This window comes from Diadema setosum, chromosome 9 (assembly GCF_964275005.1).
Source record: "Diadema setosum chromosome 9, eeDiaSeto1, whole genome shotgun sequence".
Classification (NCBI taxonomy): domain Eukaryota; kingdom Metazoa; phylum Echinodermata; class Echinoidea; order Diadematoida; family Diadematidae; genus Diadema; species Diadema setosum.
Window position 1 is genome coordinate 778,137 of NC_092693.1, and position 15,847 is coordinate 793,983.

The window sequence follows — 15,847 nt, forward strand, 5'->3', positions numbered from 1 at the left end:
ATTATCCAATTAACATACAAAAATTCACATAATGAAATGTTTCAAACATTGGAAATATAGCAGTGCATAGCTTATCAACCATCACCGCATCGTTTATAATATACTTTCTCACTTATTCACGGGGTTCTCCGGGGCTATATGTGGTGCCCTGAAACACATTCACATCCTTTTACACGACAAAGCAGAAATCAAATCGCAATTTAACTTACCAATGACCGGTGTAATATAACCAAAATGCCTCTTCTTCTTGGCTACTGGAAGGCTGCAAAGGCTGTTGGAATACGCCTTCTGGCAGCAAACAAAATCTGAACTCTAATCAGCCAGTACACAGGCTGACGGTAAGGTGGACGGACGGCTCCTGGCCGCAAACGAAATTGGGCTTAGACACAAAATTATCTTGCCAACTGGCGCCTGAGTGTGGCAGGTTGGTTTCCTGCCATCACGGAGCTAACTCAATGTTCTCTCGGTGAAATCAAAATGGTGTCTGCCACGAAAAAATCCAACTCTACTGTTAAATTGCTACTCGACTACGACACTCCTTTTCGAGGCATTTGGAATATTTGATACAACTAAAAGGACTTGAACGAAAACACCTATACAGCACTCTCCCGGAACTGGAGCTATTTCCTGTCTTCTCTTTCTACATTAATTAACATGCAGAAATAAATGAACTCCTCTCGGTCATCGATGGCGCGACTTGTAAAACATTTACACCTGTCTTAGCACTTTCTCTCTCTCACTCTCGCTTTCTCTCTCGCTCACTCACTCGCACTCTTTGTCCCGTTATCCCTACCCGTAAACATGTTTGTCTAGTTGAATGACCGATAGGTGATGTACATGAAACAACCTGGAAATGCATTTTCAATGTGACATTTCACTCCCCCTTTCGAAAAATGCATTTCATAATTAAAAAAAAAATACTTATAACACTATCTTTCTCTCTACAGCCGGCTTAGTAGGTCTGCGCCAACATTCTCGCTGCCGCGGATAGCTTCCACACGGAATCTGTAGGGTTGCAAAGCCAGAATCCAACGCATTAGCCTCCCATTTGCAGGGCTAGCCTTGTTCATGTACACTAGTGGGTGGTGGTCTGTTTCTAGCACACATTGTCTGCCGTACAAGTATGGTTCGAACTTCTTTACTGCCCAAACTACAGCTAAGCACTCACGTTCTATGGTTGAGTATGCTTGTTCTCGTCGAAGCAGTTTTCGGCTCGCGTAGGAGACTGGAAATCGTTCGTCTTGGTGTGTTTGGAGGAGGACTGCTCCTAGTCCAACGTTGGAGGCGTCTGTCCTGAGGATGAAGTCCTGTGACAAATCTGGCAAATGAAGGATAGGGGGGTTAGAGAGTTTTTCCTTCAGTGTTGTGAAGGCCTGCTCTTGGCTCGTTTCCCATTTTACCTTGTTTGGTTCAGCATTTCTGGTCCTGTCTGTGAGTGGTGCGGCGACGGCGGCGTAGTTCGGAATGAACTTCCGGTAGTAGTTCGCCATACCTAGAAAGGATCTGAGCTCTCGTTTGGTCTGAGGCTGACTTACCTCTTGGATGGCTTTGAGTTTTTCAGGGCGGGGTCTTACCTGTCCGTGTTCGATCACGTGTCCTAGGAATTCGACGCTTGTCTGTCCGATGAAGCACTTACTTGGTCTAGCAGTGAGCTTTGCGGCTCGTAGTCGTCTGAAGAGTTCTGTGAGTGTACGTAGGTGTTCTTCCCACGTGGTCGAATAGATGAGGATGTCGTCGATGTAGTTCACCGTTCCTCCGAGTCGGTCTAGCAGTCTCCTCATCAGTCGACTGAAGGAGGCGGGAGCGTTCACTAAGCCGAAGGGCATCATTGTGAACTGAAAGAGACCATCGGGGGTAAGAAAAGCGGTTAGTGGTTTGGATTCGGCTGCCATGGGTACCTGCCAGTATCCTTTGCTGAGATCTATTTTGGTGAAGAACTTTGCATGGGCGACTTTTGTGAAGAGTTCATCTTGATCTGGTATGGGTTCAGCATCAAATACAGTCACTTTATTGAGTTTTCTGAAGTCTACACAAAACCGGTTGCTGCCATCGGGCTTTTTAACCAGTACTATGGGGGAGGCAATGGGGCTTTCTGATGGCTCAATTACTCCGAGCGATAGCATGGTTTTTACCTCTTCTCTGACTGTGTCTCTAAGAGAGTGGGGAATGGGATATGGTTTACTCTTCAGGTGTTCATTTCCTTTGAGTTTGATGTGGTGTTCGCCTAACGTGGTTCGACCGGGAAGGTCAGACAGGACGTCTTTGTACTCGTTGAGGAGTTCGTTGACCTGTTCTTTCTGTGGGGAGGAAAGGGCTGAGTTAATTGAGACATCGTCAAGTGACTCTTTCGCCTGAAATGGGAAAGGCTGTAGGAGAGATGTGTTAGTTAGTGGTTGCTGCGTTTCTTCCTCGTCATCATTTTGCTCTTCGCATTCGATCACGGCGGTACAAGCAGCTTCGGCATCTGAAATAGAGGGAATATCATTTCTAGCATGATACTTTTTCAGAAGATTGATGTGGAACACCTTTGGTTTCCCGTTGAGGTCGATCCTGTAGTCCATGGAGCTGATTTTGGAGATCACGTCAAAGGGGCCCTTCCATTGTAGAAGGAGCTTATTCCTGTCAGTTGGTAGGAGTAGGAGTACCTTGTCTCCGACTTGTAGCTCCCTGTGTTTTGCCTTCTGATTGTAGTATTTTGCATACCTGTTTGCTGATTTCTGAAGTTGAGTGTGGGCGTTGCGGCATGTTTCGTCGATCCTGTTTCGGAGATCAAGTACATAGTGGTAAGTAGACTTGGTCTCACCTGTTTCGGCTTCTCCTGTCCAGAGTTCTCTCAGGATGTCGAGGGGTCCGCGTACCTTCCGGCCGTAAAGAAGCTCGAACGGGGAGAACCCCATGCTCTCTTGTGGTGCTTCTCTCACTGCAAATAGAAGGGGAGTAATGTACCTGTCCCAGTCTTTTGGGTTTTCGGCGCACATACGTTTCAACATTTGTTTTAGAGTGCCATTGAAGCGCTCAACTAGTCCATTCGCGGCAGGGTGATACGGGGATGTAGTGAAGTGTTTGATGGAGAGTAATTTGCTTACCTCTTTCATGAGATCAGATGTGAACTGAGTCCCTTGATCGGTCAGCATTTCCTTGGGGATTCCGACTCTGGTGAAGATGCTCACTAGGGCTTCTGCAACTCTTTCTGTCTCGATGCTTGGGAGTGGGATTGCCTCGGGGTACCTAGTAGCAACATCAATAACGGTAAGTATGTACCTATTTTTCTGGTCAGTCATTGGGTGTATTGGTCCAACTATGTCTACAGCAATGCGTTCGAAGGGGACTTCGATGAGCGGCATCTTTCCGAGGGGGACCTTGGTTACACGACCTTTTGATAGTGTACGTTGGCAGACGTCACACGATCTACAGTACCTGGTAATGTCAGAGTTCATACCGGGCCAAAAGAAATTGGTAAGTATCTTTTCAGTTGTCTTTTTGGTACCTTGATGCCCTCCGAGTATGTTTTCATGGGCTGTTTGCATAACCTGTTTGCGGTATTGTTTTGGTACTACCACTTGTGTGATTGTTGTGTCAGGGTCCATTTGGGGAGAGTGGAATGAGCGATACAGCATTCCGTCTTTGTAAAAGAAGGAAGAGAGACCGTTATTGCGACTTACCTTCTCTGAACGAGTATCGGCGAGTTCTCGCAGGCGGTGTAATGTTTCATCCTTCTGTTGTGCCTCTTTGAGAGCTGTTGGAGTCACGATGTCTTCCATTGGGTGTGGGGTTCTGAGAGGACGAAATGGCTTACCGTCTCGTTGAGCCTGGGCTCTCGTCTGTACGGCGCCGACAGGCATTGGTGTAGCCGTCCAGTCAGGATCTGGGTTGTCTGGTTCTCTTACTCCGGGTAGGTTACCTAAAATCAGGTCATAGAGTGGAGTTTTCATGCACAATGCGTTAACTTTCCCTACGTAGAAGGGAGTGTCAACATCTATTCTAGCGACGGGGAGAGTTTTCACTGTGCCATCAATCAGCACGCAAGTACTTTCTTCACCTGTCATTTGGTTTGGCTGGACAAGATCTTGTTTAATGACAGCTCCGCTGCAGCCGCTGTCTCTGAGAACAGAAATTTGATTGTTATTTACTAGTCCGTTAGTAACTGGCATTTGTCTGACCACATGTTCTTTGGTGCATGCTGCACTCATCAACGGCAAGGAGTGTCCACACTTGAATTGGATATGATCTGTGGTGGATTCTAGTTTTGGGGCATTGAGTGGCATTCGAACCATCATACAAGAAGCCTCAATTTTGACCTTTGTGTTAGTGCAAGCTGGACATTGACAGGGAGTATGTGGATTTGGTTCTACCTTATCGGGTTCCGATGAAGCCAGGCTGTGTTCCGAGGTAGGGGGGTTTCCTTGCTCTGGATCCTGGGCGAGGACTAGACCTGCCGATTTCATGGGGGAGAAAGGACAATAGTTAGCAATGTGACCTGGTTTGTGGCATATGAAACACGTTCTGCCTCTGGTTCCCTGTTTTGTACAATCACGGGCAAGGTGACCGTGTTGGTGGCAGTTGTAACATTTGGGTTGAGACGGGGGCCTATTTCCTGAAATGTTATTTGGAGGGATTTTACCTTCAGGTCTGGTGTTGCCCCGTGGCATCTGTCCCACGTGTGTCTGGATGTTCCTTTGTGCCGGTGGGGGTGGTTTGAAGGTGCCTCCTCTGGCGTCTAAGTACTGCTCAGCTAGTTTCACCACGTCCTTCGAAGTCTCGGGCTGCCGTTCTTTTAGGAAGATGGCCAGCTCTCGATGACACCCACTGATGAGCTGCTCCCGGAGGAGTAGATCTGCCAGCTCCTCGAAAGTGTGCTCTATACCAGAGAGGCTTACCCACCTGTTCAAGTAGTTCTCTAGTCGGTTTGCATACTGGGATGCCGTTTCTCCTGTTGTCGGTTTGCCTGAAAAAAACTTGGAGCGAAATCCTTCTGCAGTGAGCTGAAAGGATTTCAAGAGTGCATGTTTCAAAGTGTCATAATCATTGGATTCCGCACTTGACAATCTAGAGTGGACATCAAGAGCCTTACCTGTAAGCAGTGTGCTTAAGTTGAGTGCCCAGTCTGTAGTTGGCCAGTTTTGATTTTTGGCATATCGTTCGAACCGCTGTAGATAGGCATCTATGTTATCTTTGTCTTCGTGAAATAGAGGCAATTTTGGAGATCGAGCTTTGCACCCATTAGAACTTGATTCGCTTTTGGTTTGCTTTTCTCGCGCTATCGCCAATTGTAGCTCGGCTGTTTCTCTTTCCTGTCGCCTTAACTCTAGCATGTCCGCTCTTTCCTCTCTGAGTCTCTTTTGCTCGTCTGTAACAAACTGCCTAAGCTCCTCTCCACTGAATCCGAACTTTTCTCCAATTTCAGTTAACTTAGCTAGCTCCATTCTGAATTACCTGAGCACTTATAATACCAGAATGTATTCAGATCAGTTCAGATCATGTACACAATGAATATACAACGGTGCACCTATAGATAGTACATACATACAAATGTAGAGGAAACAAAAAAATCACAAGTTTTCCTCAACCTTTTTCTTTACACTTTTTTCTCCGTTTATATACCCATGTGACTTCGAATGGCACGAGTTATACTTCCCGGACAAGCCCCCAGAAAATGTCACATGGGCGGACTCAAATAATACTCAATCACACTCGTGCCATTCACTTCAATGTACAATTTAATATAAGCATTTGTGGAATATTTACAGGACTGAAATCAAGGAGTTGTGACCAACATAAAATGCAAAATCAAAATTCTTAGTGAGATAAATTTAATTACAATACTCTTATATTCGACAACCATGTGAACGGGACCCTGTCTTGGTCCGGTTCCACCTGTAATTTTGGCTTGACACTTGTTCAGAATAATTATACCAGCTTCACTATCAATTCGTTATCCCTGACAATACACTATCTGCTATCAAGCGCAACACTATTTGGTTCACACCACCGTAGTGCTGGTCCTGAGATGACCAGCCTGCACGCACGACGGTTTACCGCGGTTAGAACACTTGTCTTCAATTACACTGCTTCCGTTTACATCCGGGTTTTGTGCTAACCCGCAATTATCATGAAGTATATAAATACCAATCTTCGAATTATGTGCACATTATTTTCATCTTTTTACCAGTTTAACATGACCTTCATCTCTCTACTTCAGCGACACTTCCACGTCATAACCAATCATATCTACAGGGTGTCATGCACCCGCCAGGTTCATCGCTCACCTGCGTTGTCCACAGAGTCACATTAATTGTCACTCTATTCGCTTCCAGAACATAACTGATTCGTGGGTGGAGCGTCCTTGTATGCGAGGTTGCTGTTCCAGCTCCACAGTCTCGCGAGGGGCCCGCGTTCCCTATTCGCTGGCGTCCAAAGTTCTCCCTAGCGAGGGGCGGGCACAGTCGCTCTGCTGCGAATGCGTCGGCCTGGGAGTAGATTCGACCTCGGCCTCGGCGCCATCTACAAAATTATTTAAATGCAACATATACCAGTGGGGTGTGTTCTAATCACACACACACAAAGATTATCAGCTTAAAATCCTGACATCACAGTGAAAGTTTACGAACTGCATTATTATCCAATTAACATACAAAAATTCACATAATGAAATGTTTCAAACATTGGAAATATAGCAGTGCATAGCTTATCAACCATCACCGCATCGTTTATAATATACTTTCTCACTTATTCACGGGGTTCTCCGGGGCTATATGTGGTGCCCTGAAACACATTCACATCCTTTTATACGACAAAGCAGAAATCAAATCGCAATTTAACTTACCAATGACCGGTGTAATATAACCAAAATGCCTCTTCTTCTTGGCTACTGGAAGGCTGCAAAGGCTGTTGGAATACGCCTTCTGGCAGCAAACAAAATCTGAACTCTAATCAGCCAGTACACAGGCTGACGGTAAGGTGGACGGACGGCTCCTGGCCGCAAACGAAATTGGGCTTAGACACAAAATTATCTTGCCAACTGGCGCCTGAGTGTGGCAGGTTGGTTTCCTGCCATCACGGAGCTAACTCAATGTTCTCTCGGTGAAATCAAAATGGTGTCTGCCACGAAAAAATCCAACTCTACTGTTAAATTGCTACTCGACTACGACACTCCTTTTCGAGGCATTTGGAATATTTGATACAACTAAAAGGACTTGAACGAAAACACCTATACAGCACTCTCCCGGAACTGGAGCTATTTCCTGTCTTCTCTTTCTACATTAATTAACATGCAGAAATAAATGAACTCCTCTCGGTCATCGATGGCGCGACTTGTAAAACATTTACACCTGTCTTAGCACTTTCTCTCTCTCACTCTCGCTTTCTCTCTCGCTCACTCACCCGCACTCTTTGTCCCGTTATCCCTACCCGTAAACATGTTTGTCTAGTTGAATGACCGATAGGTGATGTACATGAAACAACCTGGAAATGCATTTTCAATGTGACACTTGTATCAAGCAGTCTTGATGTATAAAAACTCTTTCCCAGTTCTGTGTTGTGAAGGCTTAAATGGTTAGGAATCATCCTTAGATGAAGACAGTCTCAATATGTCTGAATGGAGACTAACTCCAGGTGTCAAATTAAGTTTTAAGTTCTGCTCTCAGGATTTAAGGTTTTGGAACATTCAATTTCATTAGTTAAGTTGTTGTTGGGTTTTTATGGAAAGGGGGAGGGGAGGAAATGGTAGTGTCATAATGAATGAGAAGTCAAGAGTTGTCTTCAGCGCCAAGGGTTAAGTGCTGAATTACAAAATATTTTCACATTTTGAAGGGACAATGGAGAAATACAACACTGTGTGCATCCATCCTTTCTGCTTGTCTTATGTTCATTGAGATTAATGCAATCTCAATGCAATGTCTACAAGGTGACTAATTCATTAATAGTGATATTTACCGAGTGCAATCATACTATTTACATGTTGTTTTTATATCTTCAATTTGTTTTATTTTTGAACATTCATGGAATAGTGTAAGAATCAAAAGCAACATGTTGCTTGCAAGATGATATACAGTAATCAAAAGTCATTTTACAGGCTTTTCCTTTTGTTACCACCTCCCCCCCCCCCAAAAAAAAAAAGAATGCTAGTAGTATTATATTCATCAATGTTGAAAGGGAAATTTCCCCCCTAAATATACAGTACTTATGGACTGAGTAGAATACAGCAATGTTAGTAGAACACACAGTTCGTTCAAAAGTTTTGAAGTATCAAAGTTTTGGTGCTGCCATTGTTGGATGAGAAGACAACAACAGTTTGTGACGTCACTGCAGAAAGAAAATACAACTTTCCAGAGAATTCAACAAATTTTTATTTCTTTAAGAAAAGTACACATTTGTTTGACCTGTAATGGACATGTATACATACTACATGTAGTAATATGAAGGGTAATATCATTGCCCCTGCTTTCTGAAAAATGTAAGTCAATCGTTCTGTCATTATTCTAGAAAACCGACTTTGAGGAATTATCTAAATTTTCTTATATTACAAGTTGTTCTTTTGTGATGTCAGAAACTGTTGATATTCTTCTGATCCAACAATGGCAATGCAAAAACTTTAACAATTCATAACATTTGAACAGGTTGTCCACATTTTCTCAAACTTGACTGATGTATTCTACTAAATTAATATTGCTGCATTCACTCAATCCACATGTTTGATTTAGGGAATCTACCCCTTTAAAGTCCAGTTCTTCTTATCATGGATAAGTCTGGTATCCAGTATAATAATGACAGTATGATAGATAGGCATTGCCTCTATCACCTCAGCCATAGCAAACTGAAGTAGAGACACGTTTCCCTCTTCATCTCTGTAAATCTCTACCACAGCTGGGCCAGGGATGTATCAATCACTTTTAGCCCAACAATATCTTGTTTGTTTCTTTGTTTGTTCTTTGTTTTAATGATAGTTCTGAGTGCCTGCATATCTCACAGGGTAGAAATTTGTCTTGCAGATCTAAAAAAGAGGATGGCATTTGATATGGCTGTGCTCTGTTACCTGGGTGTTGTGTGTCTCTGCAGTCTGGGTAACCATGTGCATGTAGTACATGTATATTTTGCACAAGTTGTACCTTCAGCAATTAATTATTTAATGGATTTAGTACCTTATAATAAGTCCCATATGTAGCACACATGTCTTGTATCAGTCATTCTGTGCAATAAATTGCTAATACCCTGATAGTTTGATGTGTATATCAGACAAGTACCATACCATAAAAAGAGGTTGTTACAGAGCACCACAAACTCAGTAGCACATTGTGTGTTTAAAAGAAGGAATAAGAATTCATTTCATACATGTTGATAAAATAAGAGTAGTTGGCTCACAGGGAACGTTCAGTGGCTTGTTGACTCTCTTCCTAGCATTGATACTTGTTTTACCGACCAATCACCAATGAAGTTGAGTATACAGTATATCAAAAAAAAAAAAAAAAAATTACAACCAGATTTTTGCATTGATAACTTCCAATATAATTAAACTGTCTGCATGCTGTTTCAGTGTCTTAAAATATAACATCTTAGCTCTATTTTGCAGAAAACCCCATTCAATTTCGTTAAGTAGTCACAGAGAAATGCGGATCATTGTAAAGCAGGTCATGGGTCTGATTCTTCCAAGTTTAACACTTGGATGCTCTTAGAACAGTGGACAGAACTTGGAGGGAAGGGATTCCTGACATGCTGTACAAAAATCCTCATTTCTCTTTGACCACCAAAGCAAATCGAACTGGGTTTTCTGTAAAATGTGGGTAATAAGTTATAGTTTCGCCCTGAAAGTATATTTGAATCAATTTACTATTTTTAAAGTTATTGGTGCAGAGGGTCCCGTTGTAATTTTTTCTTGGACATAAGGTACATGCGTGCAATGCCTTTGATCTTTTGATAGGAGGATGATAAAATGATGCAGTTCCTCTCGGCCAGTGAAGCTGCTGGCCTGTCAGTGGACGATGTCATTGACCGACTCGGCGCTGACCCAGAGAAGGGCTTAGATGAGCAGAAAGCACAAAGACGCCTCCTGCTCCACGGCCCCAATGAGTTTGAGATCACCAAAGAAGAACCCTTGTGGCAAAAGTACTTGGGGCAGGTGCGTGAATTAAGTTGGTTGATCGTGTCAGTTATTTGTTTTTGTGACACTGTAAAAGTGGAAATTTTCGCAGTGTTAAAATTTTTGCGCATTTCGCGCAACCAGAAACTAGCGTGAAAATAAAAGCATGTGAATATTTTTGCATGTCATATGTTCCAGTAGTTAATGTCCTGATTCCGTGGAATTAAAAACATGCAAAACTCATCTTACCCAGCCAAGTGCGAAAATCACTTGCACAAAAATATCCACTTTTACAGTACCTGACATCCTCTCTGTCCCGTTACAGATTCGGCCTAATTTATGTCATGATCAAGGAAAGATTCTTCCATTTATGTCACATGTTGATCCGGTAAAGAGATTTGATTATATTGTCAGTGAATGTGGAGGTCTTGCAACTAAAAGTAAACAGCCTATCCAGTGAAGATTTATGATTAGCATGATCAGGTAATGTAGGGTGTCACTCGTATTTTAACATGTGAGTGTGTTCCCTTTTTTGTTTGTTTTCATATGTTATTTACCAACCTATTTCGGAGGCAAAAAGAAAGAATGAAAGAAAGAAAAATAAGATGTAAAAGAAATTAAAAGATTACAGGGCATCATTGCCAATTATGTGTATTGCATTTATCCACTGTGGTATTAGAATACACTTCACCTGTACATTATGACAAATACGATGTGTAGTAGAGGTGCCTTTGTACTTGACCACTCAAGATTAGCTACGCATGATAAAAATGTGTGTGGGATAAAAAATTTGTGTCTTGAAAGCCAATTGCTGCAGTTGCAAGAATTTATAAACACATAATACTGGAATGATCACTTGTCTTCTATAGTTCAAGGACCCCCTCATCATGTTGCTTCTAGTCTCAGCTGTGGTTTCCGTGGTGATGGGTCAGTTTGATGATGCCTTCAGCATCACAATGGTAAGATGAGTAATTCTCTGCTTTTCCTTCTTAACCCGTTGAGGACGGTTTGCTACAACACGCATTTCCCATAGACACTTGCCGGAGTACTAGTATACTCGGGACTCGTCCTCAACAGGTCAAGTACAATATTTGTTATAAAGACCAAAGGATGTGCATGTAGTTCAGTGAATAAACCATTAAGTAAGCACTTTGTAAACATTGAGGAACAAAACAAAACAAAACCCAGCTCCATTCAGTGGAGGATACAAACACAAGCTATCTTTCATATATGATAGCATTTTGCCTCCTTGTTATGAATGTGCTTTGGTGGATTGCACATCATCTGTTACAGCATGGAAAGGAGTGGTTCTCTGTCTATGAAAACTGATGTGTACGTAGACAAAGTCAAACATTGTAATGCTTCAATACAGTGAGCTGAATGGTTATGAGCACGCTCTAGAAACTCGGTATTGACTAGATTTTCTTTGTGTACATCTGACTGGAAAAAGAAGACTATGCAAACTATGCCAAAACAGTGTATAACTTCAAACTCCCTCATAAGCAGATTTGTGGAATAAACACTGATGTGGTATGGGTTTTCTTTGTACTGGTATCTGTTTGATCAAGCAGTCTCTGTGACAATGTCATGTACAAGTTCTCAGTAGTTTGTCAGGGCTATGAGACTGGCAGGAGATAATGCAGTATTCTGGTGGATTGTTATAGTTTCTAGGCATATAGACAGGTTACTTTGTTTTTGTACGGGGATTGCGTTCATTCTCCAGTCGGGAAGTTTTATTTGCTTTAAAACATCAAACAAATGGCTGGCTATGTCTGTGAGGCATATTTGTTTTAATATGGGTACAAAGACAGTTAGCAAACTGTGCATGTATAGAGCTTTGTATTTCCTCTGCCTCTATCTCTTCTTTTCAAGAGATCGGGGGGGGGGGGGGGGAGGTGGGGGGCGGAGCAGGAGAGAGAGAGAGATGCAGTGGGTATAGGAATCATGTTAAATGCACTTTTTCATATTTTGAAGTCATTTTCGATTGTTTTTAGTTGGTTCAAGCTTCTAACCCATTATTGACTTTTCCCACCATACAGGCCATCATTATAGTGGTCACTGTGGCATTTGTTCAGGTGAGTTAGTTTTGTTGGAAGAAATCTTTAAATCGTTTTTACACTGTGAAGATAAAGCTGTTGTGGCTGACAGAACGTACTAGTCTTGATGATTGCTTTAGTTAGTTGGAATTGGTACCCAGTAGCTGTTACTGTAAAATGCAACATGTAGTATTTGTACTAAGAGCAGCAGTAGTGGTATTTGTACTAAGAGCAGCAGTAGTGATATTTGTACTAAGAGCAGCAGTTGTGGTATTTGTAGTTAAAATGCTATCATAATCTTCAAAGACCACTTTTATAGCATTTTATTAACATTAAATCATAATGACTAGAGAGTAGATCTTTCATGATGAGTGAGAACATTAGATATCCCTCATTTTGCATTTCATTACATTCAATCACATGAAATTCACATACATTTTGAAGTGTGATTATTTTAATGTTTTTTCTGTCTTACAATAGGAGTATCGCTCTGAGAAATCACTTGAAAAGCTGAGCAATATGGTGCCTCCAGTATGCCGCTGGTAAGTCTCAAACATGTTAGCCTTAGACCAGCATTAGTTCAGCTTTAAGCCAGATGCATGTCAAGACATACAATAAATTGTTTAAGTACTGAAGGTTGAGATCAAGCAAGAAACAAAATGAAAAATTTTGCATACCAGGTAAATATCAATGCTTAACAGTATTTCAAGTCAAAGTTGCATTGTTTATTATTTTTCCCTTGACATGATTATGTTTGTTTTCCTTATGGTACTAGTTTTCATAACTCTTATGAAAATTCATATCAATAGATTTATGGAACACTTTGTTAATTAACAATCAGGTAACTGAGTTTTAAAGGGTGTGTACAGTTCTGGTCGAGGTGAGGATTTAGCTTTTAACGTTTTGCGAGATATTCAGAAAGCACTCTATGAGATGTCAAAGAGCATGCAGTTCTAAGGGGTATCAAAAGTTTATTCGATGAAAATCGGTTTTGAAATGGCTCAGATATCCAAAAACAAGGTGAAACAAAGAGATCCTAATAAAGTTGTGGCATGTCGCCTTTTATTATTAGCACTTTTTTGGATATCTCAGCCATTTGAAAACCAATTTTCATCAAATAAATGTTGAATCCTTCCTAAAATTACATGCTCTTTCATATTTCATGAGAGGCTTTTCATTATCTCACTTAGGAATGTTCAAAACATGAATCCCCACCTCAACCAGTACTGTACAGTCCCTTTAAACCCTTCAGTACTATTTGCTCCTGTCATCTATGTCCTGGAGATAAGGACTGAAATACAATTATTTTTTTAAAATCTTTTCTTCAGTATAAGAGATGGTCAACTGAAGGAATTCCTAGCGAGGTCACTGACCCCAGGTGACCTTGTCCAGCTGTCCATAGGGGACAGAGTTCCTGCTGACATGAGGCTCATAAAGGTTTGTTGGTTCAGATAAGATTGTGTTAGGAGTCAAACAGTAGGGCATTTTAACAAGATGTGTGTCATATTTACTACTGCACTGCTATGGGTGTATGCTTTGGATTTGTCCATTGCATTTTACACTGCAGTTTCAGTAGGATAGTGTTAATGGAATATTGAGTGTTTGTATGTGTGTGTGTGTGTGTGTGTGTGTGTGTGTGTGTGTGTGGTGAGGGTTGGTTGGGATAGGGATTTGGGGGTGTAACAGTCCCAGGACAATAGAGATGAATCTAACTCTGAATATGTCACAGGCCATTGATTGAGGATGCAAACAACCACGGTGTACTGCATGAATGATTTTCTGTTTAAACACACACACACACACACATAATGTGCTGGGGGAAAAAATTGCTGTATTTACCTTGCATACAATATCATAGATATACTAATTCAGGAGCTTTAGTGAAATGCACCAACATACTGTAAAACACGATATATTGGCAGCACGAAAATTTCACGAATAGGAGCCGGCGGCCTTTCTCGCAGCATGAAATTTTCGCTTCTTGCCGCTGGCATCCAATGCGTATTGTGTAGGCAAGAACTTTCACTAATGTTGCCACTCACAAAATTTGCGAAATTAAAATGCATGTGAACATTCCTCGTTTTACAGTATTTATTGTTAATGGCAAATTAAATGCTATTTATACTGCTAGGACTAACTGTGTAAGTGACTTCTTTTGATTATGTCAATTTGTGGATGGTATCTAGTAAGAGATCTTATTGTTTGTATTCTCTGGAACAAAATTCACTATTCTTCAGACAAGCCTTTTTAAAGTCTTATTTTCTTTTTATCTATGCCAGGCTGTTGACCTTGCTGTTGATGAGTCCAGCTTCACAGGAGAGACCAAACCCAGTCATAAAACCATTCAGGCTCAAAGCAAGACTAGCAGTGGCAAGAGGACAACCATGAAGAACATTGCATACATGGGAACTCTTATCAGAAATGGGCATGGGATGGTGAGTTGGCTTCATCTTCTCTTATTAGAAATGGGCATGGGATGGTGAGTTGGCTTCATCTTCTCTTATCAGAAATGGGCATGGGATGGTGAGTTGGCTTCATCTTCTCTTCTTTCTGTCTCTGTCTATTCATGCATACTTGCCAACTAGTAAGATTTTATCAGATTCAGTAAGATTTTTTACGTTAAAAATAGCAAAATCAGATTTTCTGTCAGAGAAATCAGATTTTAAAAAAATATTTAGATATACCTTTCATGTGTATTTTCTGAAGATTTGACCGAAAGTAAGATTTTTAATTTCAGTTTACATATAAAATAAGATTTTTGCAATCCACGAGTAAGATATTTCATCTTGAAATGTTGGCAGGTATGTTCATGTCTTTCTGACATGGTTTTCATATATACTCTTGTGCTGTGATAATATTATTGATCATTCTCTTATTTTACTGCCATGAACGTGCAGCTGTAGTTTCCTCATCACAAATATGATCCCTCTATTGAAAGACTACCTTCTACATAACCTTTGGTCAAAACTCCGCAGCAAATGTTCGTGAGGTCTACTTATCCAAGATCCAAGACCACCACTAATACTACCATTTGCTCTGCAGTTGCTGCCACCACCAACCTCATCAACACCACCAATGGTACTGTTAGTCTACCACTTACCTGCCACTACCATCACCATCAGCACCAATACCTCCAATGACACTGCTTTTAACCACTCATCTGTCACCTCTGATATTGCCAGCACCACCTATCTCTCCAAAGTTTACCCTACTTCCACCACCACCTTCACCATCATTGCCAACATGGCCGATGACTGTTAAGTAACATAGATCTTACTCATCACCACCGTCATCACTTTTACAGAGTCTGTTACCATTTCTACCAACATTGCCACCGTCACTATCATTGCAACACAAAAATATGATGGGACCAGGGTTGCTATGACAACCTCAATTAGTGTCCTTTCTTTTTGTGTCCCCTGCAGGGTATTGTCATCGGAACTGGAGAGAACTCACAGTTTGGAGACATCTTCAAGATGATGAAAGCTGAAGAGGTTAGTTCCAGTAAAACAACAAATTTGATCACATGCAACTTACAGTATTGTGTATATATCCTATCATTGGTACAGCCACACTGCCATGCTTACTCCTTGTGGCGAAGTTAGTAATCGAGATGACAAGTAAATACCTTAAAACTGTCAGCCCATTAGAATAATGTAGGCCCTACATTTGCAACCAGAATTATTTTTTTCCCCTTGCATTTCCATTGAGGGTTTTAAAGATGATAAGGACAAATTAT

General features: G+C 41.4%; 2 protein-coding genes across 3 annotated transcripts in view; one reads left to right on the forward strand and one right to left on the reverse strand.

The window, feature by feature from the left end:
• The window catches only part of LOC140232771 (calcium-transporting ATPase type 2C member 1-like), a 35,097-nt gene that overhangs the window by 6,393 nt on the left and 12,857 nt on the right, over positions 1 to 15,847 (forward strand). The window contains exons 3-9 of the mRNA XM_072312886.1: positions 9,914 to 10,111; positions 10,942 to 11,031; positions 12,112 to 12,147; positions 12,589 to 12,650; positions 13,437 to 13,545; positions 14,388 to 14,543; positions 15,534 to 15,602. Of these exons, the coding sequence (XP_072168987.1) occupies positions 9,914 to 10,111; positions 10,942 to 11,031; positions 12,112 to 12,147; positions 12,589 to 12,650; positions 13,437 to 13,545; positions 14,388 to 14,543; positions 15,534 to 15,602 (720 nt within the window). The remainder of the gene's footprint in view (positions 1 to 9,913; positions 10,112 to 10,941; positions 11,032 to 12,111; positions 12,148 to 12,588; positions 12,651 to 13,436; positions 13,546 to 14,387; positions 14,544 to 15,533; positions 15,603 to 15,847) is intronic.
• Positions 760 to 6,292, reverse strand: LOC140232681 (uncharacterized). Of its 2 annotated transcripts, XM_072312793.1 has the most exons (2): positions 4,622 to 6,292; positions 760 to 4,432 (listed from the first exon to the last, which is right to left on the reverse strand). In XM_072312793.1, exons 1-2 carry the CDS (start codon positions 5,421 to 5,423, stop codon positions 942 to 944), a joined length of 4,293 nt encoding a protein of 1,430 aa, XP_072168894.1. In that variant the 5' UTR covers positions 5,424 to 6,292; the 3' UTR covers positions 760 to 941. The 2 variants fall into 2 exon arrangements, with proteins under 2 accessions (XP_072168894.1, XP_072168893.1); XM_072312792.1 differs by having other exon boundaries at positions 760 to 6,292.

Excerpts from the sequence above, each read along its gene's own strand:
- LOC140232681 (XM_072312792.1), bottom strand. The coding sequence starts at position 5,423 with ATGGAGCTAGCTAAGTTAACTGAAATTGGAGAAAAGTTCGGATTCAGT.